The sequence below is a fragment of the Rhinoraja longicauda genome, chromosome 23, assembly GCF_053455715.1.
Source record: "Rhinoraja longicauda isolate Sanriku21f chromosome 23, sRhiLon1.1, whole genome shotgun sequence".
Classification (NCBI taxonomy): Eukaryota; Metazoa; Chordata; class Chondrichthyes; order Rajiformes; family Arhynchobatidae; genus Rhinoraja; species Rhinoraja longicauda.
Window position 1 is genome coordinate 30,779,678 of NC_135975.1, and position 10,922 is coordinate 30,790,599.

Genomic DNA, 10,922 nt, shown 5'->3' on the forward strand with positions numbered 1-10,922 from the left:
GATAGACATAAAATGCTGGAGTAACTCAGCAGGACAGGCGGCATCTCTGGAGAGAAGGAATGGGTGACGTTTCGGGTCGAGACCCTTCTTCGGATGTCAGGCGTCAGGGGAGAGGGAGATTTACTTTAGTTTAGAGATACAGCGCAGAAACAGGCCCTTCGGCCTACCCGGGTCCGCACCAACCAGCGATTCCTGCACACTAACACTGCCCTACACCCACTAGGGACAATTTTTACATTTATCAAGCCAATTAACCTGCAAACCTGTATGTCTTTGGAGTGTGGGAGGAAACAGAAGATCTCGGTGAAAACCCACACAGGTCACGGGGAGAACGTACCAACTCCTGTACAGACGGCACCCGTAGTCGGGATCGAACCCGGGTCTCCGGAGGTCCATTCGCTGTAAGGCAGCAACTCTACCGCTGCACCACCATGAATGCCCTTAGATACTTAGACCGGTTCTTAGATAAGGAAGTGCAAGGTGTGAAGGCTTTAAGCAAGGCTGATGTACCTCTTTCAAAAACAAGGCCGTCAGGGATCCAAAGATTAAAGCGTCGTTGGATTCACCGTCGTGGTGCGGGATGCCGATTTGGCAGGCGTCCCAGAACTCGCCTTTCCACCGGTCCAGGTTCCACGCTGCCGAACCAATGTCAAACAGCAGCACATACGGGTTACCGTCAATCAGCCATCTGCCAAAGCAAACCTGAAAACAATAGACAATAGACAATAGGTGCAGGAGGAGGCCATTCAGCCCTTCGAGCCAGCACCGCCATTCAATGTGATCATGGCTGATCATTCTCAATTAGTACCCCATTCCTGCCTTCTCCCCATACCCCCTGACTCCGCTATCCTTAAGAGCTCTATCTAGCTCTCTCTTGAAAGCAAACAACAATCAACATAAAATATAAAATATAGTCACTTCAAATGCGTTTTAAAAAAAGTGTCTGGTGCTGGATGTGCGTGTGTGTGGGGTGTTAAAGTCCAGGTCCAATGGGGGCAGGGGAGAGAGGAGGAAGGGAGGGGAGAGAGTTCAGCATCCTGACAGCCTGGTGGAAAAAACTGTTCTTTAGTCGGGTGGTGCTCGACCTCAGGCTGCGAAACCTTCTCCCTGAAGGCAGGAGGGTGAAGAGGCTGTTGGAGGGGTGGGAGGGGTCACCCACAATGCTCAATGCTTTGCGGGTGAGGCGGGTGGTGTAAAGGACCAGGAGTGTTGGGAGTGAGGCGCCAGTGATCCTCTCAGCAGTGTTCACTATGCGCTGCAGGGTCTTGCGGCTGGAGGCTGTGCCTTTTTAATTTTAACTTAGTTTTATGCACTTTGTTCCTCGGGATTGTGGGAAACGGTATTTCGATTTTCTGTCTGTGTAAACTGGCTGAGGATTGACAATAAAATTGACTTTGACTTGACTTTGAATTGGCCTCCACTGCCTTCTGAGGCAGAGAATTCCACAGATTCACAACTCTCTGACTGAAAAAGTTTTTCCTCATCTCAGTTCTAAATGGCCTACCCCTTATTCTTAAACTGTGGCCCCTGGTTCTGGACTCCCCCAACATTGGGAACATGTTTCCTGCCTCTAACGCGTCCAACCCCTTAATAATCTTATAGGTTTCGATAAGATCTCCTCTCATCCTTCTAAATTCCAGTGTATACAAGCCTAGTCGCTCCAGTCTTTCAACATATGACAGTCCCGCCATTCCAGGAATTAACCTAGTAAACCTACACTGCAAGCCCTCAATAGCAAGAATATCCTTCCTCAAATTTGGAGACCAAAACTGCACACAGTACTCCAGGTGTGGTCTCGAGAACAATGAACGCAAGAGGTACTGCCTCGGATACGAGCTTTTTTTTTTTTTTTTTTACGAAGGAAGACACAAAATGCTGGAGTAACTCTGTGGGACAGGCAGCATCTCTGGAGAGAAGGAATGGGCGACGTTTCGGGTCTCGACTCAAAATGTCACCCATTCCTTCTCTCCAGAGATGCTGCCTGTCCTGCCGAGTTACTCCAGCATTTTGTGTCTACCTTCGATTTAAACCAGCATCTGCAGCTCTTTTCCACACAAGTATTTTTTTGGCGATGATTTAGGTTTATTATTGCCACATAAATTCCCAATGATGTGCTAAGTCCTGTAGTAACGTTTAACATTTTATTCAGGCACAATGATTATACGCACAGACAAAGCTATAAAATATCTGCAGGCCTTAAAAACTGAACACAACATAACTAACAAAACAAATAAATTGTGGAGTTGAAATTAAACGACTAAAGGCAACATAACCTCAGACAAAAGGCACTGGACATTTAACGAACAACTTTCACACAGAACACACTGCTAAAATACAAGCTTCATTATCTATATAGGGTGACCAGGAGGTATAGGGCACCTTGTACCATTATTGGTCATTGTACTGTCTACGTTCTTATCAGTTGGTAGCACCTTCAGCCAATTGAAGGGATTGTTGATGGGCACTGTCTAGGTTCTTATCAGTTGTAACTGAGTTCACAAGCTTTTTTTAAAATCACTATTCAGCAGTTCCGTTCTCAAGCAGTTAACGTGTTTTTAAATTAAAACAAATTCAATTCTAGACAGACTAACCCCATCAATTCTCAGCAATGCCCACCAATGGGGGAAAGATGAATTGGACAGTACCCTAGCTTATGAAAGGATGGCTCAGAAGCCCGAGGACAGAGGTGGAAGATAGACACAAAAAGCTGGAGTAACTCAGCGGGACAGGCAACCTTTCTGGAGAGAAGGAATGGGTGACGTTTCGAGTCAAGACCCCTCTTCAGACTGAAAGTCACGGGATAGGGAAACGAGAGATACAGAGGGGAAGAAGTTGTTCCCGAGTCTGGTGGTGTGTACTTTCAAGCTTCTGTACCTTCTGCTGGACAGGGGCAAGGAGAAATGACTGAGATGAGACAAGTAGTTGGCTATGTTGGCTGCTTTGCTTTTCAGATTATCAGGTCATTAATTCATGCCAACTATTCTGAGGTCCTAATATTGTTAACTTTGCTTTCTTGGAAGTCCAAACTCCTGCCAAGGGTTTTCCACATCACAATCGACCTGCATGCAAACTGGGCCTGATGCAAGGTCTCAAGGACCCGTCGATTCTTCCAACGCATTGTTTTTTGTTCTATATTCAAGCATCTGCTATCTCTACACAAAACCTTATTTGACTTGCTTGTTCAAAGCAAAATTTCCCATCCATTGCAAAAGTTTTATTCTAAATTCCTATTGTTTAGCAGTGGTCATTCATGGACTTTAACAAACATGCTTAATTGAAATGGAAACAAATATGACAAGGTCATAATTATAGGAGTATCATATCATATCATATCATATATATACAGCCGGAAACAGGCCTTTTCGGCCCACCAAGTCCGTGCCGCCCAGTGATCCCCGCACATTAACACTATCCTACACCCACTAGGGACAATTTTTACATTTACCCAGCCAATTAACCTACATACCTGTACGTCTTTGGAGTGTGGGAGGAAACCGAAGATCTCGGAGAAAACCCACGCAGGTCACGGGGAGAACGTACAAACTCCATACAGTGCAGCACCCGTAGTCAGGATCGAACCTGAGTCTCCGGCGCTGCATTCGCTGTAAAGCAGCAACTCTACCGCTGTGCTACCGTGCCGCCTGTAGTATTAGGCCATTCGGCCCATCAAGTCTTCTCCACTATTCAATTATGCCTGAACCACTTTCTCCTCTAAACCCCGTTCTCCTACCTTCTCCCCATAACCCCCGACACCCATACTAATCAAGAATCCATCTATCTTTGCTTTAAAAAATATCCATTGACTTGGCCCTCCACAGCCTTCTGTGGCAAAGAATTCCACAGATTCACCATCCTCCAACGAAAGAAATTCCCGCTCATCTCTTTCCTAAAGGAACGTCCTTTAATTCTGAGGCTATGATCTCTAGTCCTAGACTCTCCCACTAGTGGAAACATCCTCTCCACATCATGATGAATAAAAAGGAAACAAAATGCTAGCTGATAGAAATCAGAAACAATAACATTGAAAATGGAAACTCAGGTCAGGCAGCATCTGCGGAGAAAGAACCAGAGTTAATATTTCAGGTTGATTTTTAATAGAGCTAGAAGCTGGAAATATGTAGGAAGGAACTGCAGATGCTGGTTTGTACTGAAGACACACAAAATGCTGAGTAACTCAGCGGGATCATAAGAGTGGACTTGGCATTATGTTCGGCACAGATTGTGTGCTGAGCTGCACTGTTCTATTAATTAATGCCAAATCAAGAATCTGAAATAAAAACAAGAGCAGGCTTTGCAACCAGTATCGCAAAGTGGGGACTCATGCATTTTGGTAGCAAGAATAGATTTTTTCTAAATGGAGAGAGAATCCAGAAATCCAGAATCCAGGAAGTGCTGGTGCAGGACTCCCCAAAAAGTTCATTTGCAAGTCAAATCAGTAGTAAGGAAGACAAATTCAACACGAGCATTTATATCAAGAGGACTGGAATACAAAAACAGAGATGTAAAGCTGAGGCTCAAAAGGCTCTGGTCAGGCTACATTTTGGAGTACTGTGAGCAAATTTACGCCCCATATCTGAGAAGGGTGTGCTGGCTCTGGAGAGGGTCCAGAGGAGGTTTACATGAATGATTCCTGGAATGAGTGGGTGAACACATGATGAACGCTTGACAGCACTGGGCCTGTATTCGCTGGAGTTTAGAAGGTTGAGGGGGGACCTCATTGAAACTTACAGAATAATGAAAGGCATAGAGAGAGTGGATGTGGAGAGGACACTTTCACTGGTGGGAGAGTCGAGGACCAGAGGTCAGGGCCTCAGAATTAAAGGGAGCCCTTTTAGAAAAGGGGTGAGGAGGAATTTCTTTAATCAGAGGGTAGTTAATCTGTGGAACTCATCGCCACAGAGGGCTGTGGAGGCCAAGTCAGTGGATATGTCTATGGCAGAGATAGACAAATTCTTGATTAGAACAGGTGTCAGGGGTTATGGGGAGAAGGCAGGAAAATGGGATTAGGAGGCAGAGATTGAGGCATGATTGAACGGCGGAGTGGACTCGATGGGCCGAAGGACCTAATTCTAATCCTATAATTTGTGAACCAATTGCTTCCTCAGATCCTGGGTAGCACCTACCCGAAATCCTTGATACCTCATGAAGTCCATTGTCTTTTTTATGGCGTAGTTGCTTGGTTCAAACACTTCCACCTGCGTCTTCACATTATGCTCATAATAGGGACCGATCAGCACATAGTTTTCTCCCCATTCGTCTGCCGTGACCTTTGCTTTGGTTTGTATTACAGTGTAGATCCCACCAACTGGAAGAGATACGAAAAACCAAACTAAGCCACACACCGTTACAGTTTAGTTTATTGTCACATGTACCGAGGTACAGTGAAAAGCATTTGTTGCGTGCTAACCAGTCAGCGGAAGGACTATACAACCGAGCCGTGTAGAGATACAGGATAAAGGGAATAATGTTTTGTGCAAGATAAAGTCCAAATAAAGATAGTCCGAGGGTCTCCAATGAGGTAGACGGCAGCTCAGGACCACTCTCTAGTTGGTGATAGAATGGACAACAGCTGGGAAGAAACCACCCCTGAATCTAGAACAAATTCAATCTAGAATCGTGCATTAGTTGCAATGACATTTTTTTCCGGAAACCATACACATTGAAACCATGTCCAATGCAGTCCTAACTTGTCAACAATGCCTTACTATTTCTTCACTGTCAATGGGTCATTGTCTGGAATAACCAGGAGCTTCCTCATGACATTAAAAAACGACAAAATGCTGGAGTAACTCGGGGGGTGGGGCAGGAAACATCTCTGGAGAACATGGTTAAGTGATGTGTCAGGTCAGGAGTCTTCTTCAGTGGGGAGAATGTGGGAGATGAGAGTGAAGAGGCACCCTTCTTACATGCATCACAACAAGTGTCCATCTTGATATACCTCAAATTTGAAGAAGGGACCCAACCCAAATGTCACTTATCCATGTTCTCCAGAGATGCTGCCTGCTCTGTTATTACTCCAACACTGTTACTGTCTTTTTTCTTTGTAAAGCAGCATCTGCAGTTCCACGTTTCCCCACGATGCAAACTGGAACAGTTCAAGGTAGCACCATAAAACGTGCAAAATACAGAATTGGCACTAGGAGGCCATTCAGCCCAAGTGCCTCCTACACCATTCAAGATCACAACTGCCTTTTGTTCTGACCATCAGAATCCCCGTAACTCAGTCATATAACATGGAAAAGTTTCAACGGCCTTTCACCTGAACAACAAGGAAGCTCAACGCCAGCTAACCGTCACCCTCAATGGGTCACCCCCACCCTACAACCCATTTCCTACATACCTCGGGGTGAAACTAGATCGGCAGCTGACCTACAAGCAACACCTGGAAGCTCTCCGTGCTAAAGTCTCGGCACGGAACAACCTCCTGCGTTGCTTGGCCGGATCATCATGGGGCGCCAGGACATCTACTCTTCGAACCAGTGCTCTTGCACTCGTGTACAGCGCCGCTGAGTACGCCGCCCCAGCATGGTGCCGCAGCGCTCGTACCAGCAAGCTTGACGCCACCCTCAACGACACCATGCGGTTCATCACCGGCTGCCTACGCCCTACTCCCACGGATCTCCTGCTGGTGCTCGCAGGTATCGCACCCGCCAAGCTTCGCAGAGAGTTCTTCACTCATAGGCTGGTGTGCAAGCCCCCATCGGACGCCAAACATCCTTTGCACCACCTCGCCCAGGATTCACAGCAACTGGGACCTCAACGCCGGTCATCTTGTCGCCCTTTCTCCCGTCATGCAGCGACCCTCTGTGGCTCCGGTTTCAACATACTAGGAGCATGGAGAACCAGCTGGGAACAGACATCGCAACCTCCTCAATTCACTGTCGCACTGAACACCACAGCCCCACCCGGCTTGGACACGCCCCGCAAAGAGTGGGTCGCCCTGAACCGGCTCCGCACAGGGGTCGGCCGGTTCAACGCCAACATGTATCGTTGGGGGTTGCGTCCATCAGCAGCCTGCGTGTGTGGAGCAGACCAGCAAACAGCGCAGCACGGCATCTCCGACTGCACTGTCCTCCGTCCCCCTGGTGGAGGGGTAGACCTCACGGCCCTCGACAACAGCACATTGCACTGGCCACAGCGCCTGGAGGGCGTTACATAATTTCTGCTGCGAGGATCGAACCCGAGTTGCTGCCTTACAGCGAATGCAGCACCGGAGACTCAGGTTCGATCCTGACTACGGGCGCCGTCTGTACGGAGTTTGTACGTTCTCCCCGTGACCTGCGTGGGTTTTCTCCGAGATCTTCTGTTTCCTCCCACACTCCAAAGACGTGCGGGTATGTAGGTTAATTGACTGGGTAAATGTAAAAATTGTCCCTAGTGTGTGTAGGATAGTGTTAGTGTGCGGGGATCGCTGGGCGGCACGGACCCAGTGGGCCGAAGGGCCTGTTTCTGCGCTGTATCTCTAAAATCTAAAAAGAAATCTAAATGCTACAGCCTCATCTTTGGCACTGACAGACCATGTGGAACACAGAACATTCAGCTCAAAATGTCCATGTCAAACATGATGCCAATTTAAACAAATCTCCTTTGCCTGGGTGTGATCCACCCTCCAAACCCATGTGCCCATCCAAGAGCCTCTTAAATTCCACTACAGCACACAACTCTACCACCACCCTTGGCAGCACAATCCAAGCACCCACCACCCTCTGTGCAAAATAAAAAACTTGCCCTGCACATCTGCTTTAAACTTTGCCCTCCAGTATTTGACATTTCCACCCTGTGAAGCAGAATGTGACTGTGTACTGTCGACCGATCTAGCCCAGAACCAAGGGAGCCTAAATTATTGGTCAATTCTAGCCTTCCGCATCTCATCCTTTATCATCTCGAGATTTCCATCTCTAGAAGACTCCTAACCACATTCTTAACAGCAATTGTCTGATAACAACACCATCATTACACCAGGGCTTGACATCTTCCATTGGCTTCCAAACAGTAACATAGAAAACATACTAAATAGGTGCAGGAGTAAGTCATTCGGCCCTTCGAGCCAACACCACCATTCAATACGATCATGGCTAATCATACAGTACCCTGTTCCTGTTTTCTCCCCATATCCCTTGATTCCATTAGCCCCAAGAGCTATATCGAACTCTCTCTTGAATACATCCAGTGAATTGGCCTCCACAACTCTCCGGTTGAAAAAGTTTTTCTTCATCTCAGTCCTCAATGGCCTCCCCCTTATTCTGGACTTCCCCAACATGGGGAACATTTTTCCTGCATCTAGTCTGTCCAATCCCTTCATAAATGTATATGTTTCTATAAGATCCCGTCTCATCCTTCTAAATTCCAGTGAATAAGCCCAGTCGACTTGCACAACCACCACAGACCTCCATCCGCACTGCTGGTTGGGGAGTCATGACCCAGAGGATGAAGGTTTCAGACAAGAGTGGAAAGATCTGATAGGAACCCAAGCGCCACTTTTCCCCCACACAAATGGTGGTGGGTACATGAAACCAACTGCCAGAAATAGTAGTTGAGGCAGGTACTATAACAACATTTAAGACACATTTGGATTGGTACACTGTAAAATGTCTGAAGAAGAGTCTCAACCCAAAACATGACCTATCCACGTTCTCCAGAGATGCCGCCTGGCCTGCTGAGTTATTCCAGCAGCTTTGCTTCATGCATGGATAGCAAAGGTTTAGAGAGATACATGCCAAATGGGACAAGCTTAGATGGGACATCTTGGCCAGCATGTACGAGTTGGGCCGAAGGGACCGTTTCCATATGGTGACACAAGAATGTTGGATTAGCTCAGCAGACCAGGCAGCATCTCAGGAGAACATGGATAGGCAACATTTCAGGTCAGGACCTTGCTTCAACCAGATTCCATGTTGTAGGACTCTATAACTTTCACGTTGACTTAATCCCACAAAACTCAAAGCAGTAATCAGTGCAATACAAGCAAACCCAACCTCTACCTGTGATGACGTTCAAAGCCAAGAACTTAGTCCTAGGAGAATACTTCTGAGCTGGATAAATCTAACCACACGTCAAATTATGTACAACTCAAAGCAAAACAGAAGGACGATCAGAAATGTTAGTCAGAAATCCGCAACTAAGCTGCGTGCTCCAATTCCCCAGTCACACAGAGGCCTTCCCCAAAGTCAACTGGCTTGAAGTTAATGAGCAACGTGGAAAAGGTCAAAGGTTCGGGTAGTTGATAGCACGGACAGACAGGGGAATTAAAGGTTAACGTAGCAGTCTGTTAAAAATGGTCAACATCAAGTCAGTTATTTGAAATGTCCAATTTAGAAATAAAACGTTCTCAGTTTGGGGGGGGGGGGGGGAGAAACAGTAGGAAAATAGACGACTTTTAACCTGAAATTAGTCTGCACACACTGGAAAATTGGACTGCCCACCGTTTTGAGAGGGTTCAGTGGGCGAAATTGATTGCTTACCTTTGTTAGTGACTTCCCAAGAAATCTCAAAGAGCATTAAGTCTTCCACTGGTAAGTTTTCATCCTCCCAGACTGGGAGGCCGTTTAAAGAAGTCACCGACAGTGACCTGACCAGAGGCATTTTGGCCGAGATTCCCCCAGGTCGTCAAAGGTGGGGTGAGGATTCTGACTGCTTGTCCTGGTCGCTGAGGAGGCTGGAGCGCTGGTTCCCTGTGTGGCTCGGCCGCTGTAATTTCACTGACCTGCACTGTGTGTGTGTGTTTGCGACGCCTCTCAGGAGCCGGACAATGGACTGAGTTTGAATGTACAGGGGAAGGGTCTTAAACGAGGAAAAAAAAACTCCCAACAGCTGAAACATGCCTTTATCACGTGCTTGTCCGAGTGTCCAACCCATTACCCCGGAAGCAACACAACACTTCAGAACTTTAATTTAAGTCGTTATCCCTTGGTTAGGGTTAGGTAGAAGTATTTAAGGTTAGACAGAAGGGCATACATTTAAAAAAAAACCTTGGTTGATAACTTATCGTGAATTTAGTTACATTTGGTTATATGTATAAAAAACAAATTGATTTTTAAAATTAATACCAATAAATTCCAATTATTAAATCTCAATTATTAAAGAACTAACCAATACCAGCATATTTTAAAGCCACACAGTTTTATATGTTTATGTCTAGGAATAAGATGGGACTGATTTACTCCGTGTTTTGTCTCGTTGTGTGCTGTTTCCTTTATTCAGGAGATTAAGACGATTTTGTGTCTGTTTTCTCTTCATTTCTCCACATGCACGGGGTCCCATACTACAAGACACTGGAATGAGACACAGGATGAGAGGGGATCTTATCGAAACGTATAAGATTATTAAGGGGTTGGACACATTAGAGGCAGGAAACATGTTCCCAATGTTGGGGGAGTCCAGAACCAGGGGTCACAGTTTAAGAATAAGGGGTAGGCCATTTAGAACAAAGATGAGGAAAAACTTTTTCAGTCAGAGAGTTGTGAATCTGTGGAATTCTCTACCTCAGAGGGCAGTGGAGGCCAATTCTCTGAATACATTCAAGAGAGAGCTAGATAGAGCTCTTAAGGATAGCGGAGTCAGGGGGTATGGGGAGAAAGCAGGAACGGGGTACTGATTGAGAATGATCAGCCATGATCACATTGAAAGGCGGTGCTGGCTCGAAGGGCCGAATGGCCTACTCCTGCACCTATTGTCTATTGTCTATTGTCTAAGACCAGCAGAAATCCTATTTGCAGCAATTTCTTTAAACCCAGTGTAAAAACACAAAGTGCTGGAAGAACTCAGTGGGTCAGGCAGCATCTGTGCAGGGAAATGGAAAGGCGACATTTTGGGTTGAGATTCTTCTTCAGAGTCGTTCATTCTCCTCCACAGACGCTGCCTGACCCGCTGAGTTCCTCCAGCACTTTGTGTTTTGCTCACGTCTCCAGCATCTACAGTTCCTT

General features: G+C 46.4%; 1 protein-coding gene across 2 annotated transcripts in view; it reads right to left on the reverse strand.

Annotated features, from left to right (window-relative positions):
- The window catches only part of gys2 (glycogen synthase 2), a 39,537-nt gene extending 29,771 nt beyond the window's left edge, over nucleotides 1–9,766 (reverse strand). The window contains exons 1-3 of one of the 2 annotated variants that reach the window (XM_078419975.1): nucleotides 9,462–9,766; nucleotides 5,124–5,305; nucleotides 511–702 (exon numbers count right to left, since the gene is read on the reverse strand). In XM_078419975.1, the coding sequence (XP_078276101.1) occupies nucleotides 511–702; nucleotides 5,124–5,305; nucleotides 9,462–9,582 (495 nt within the window). In that variant the 5' untranslated portion in view covers nucleotides 9,583–9,766. Of the gene's footprint in view, nucleotides 1–510; nucleotides 703–5,123; nucleotides 5,306–8,981; nucleotides 9,058–9,461 lie in introns of those variants that run through there. The other variant, XM_078419976.1, reaches the window with a different exon arrangement.
- Nucleotides 9,767–10,922: the final 1,156 nt, after the last annotated feature.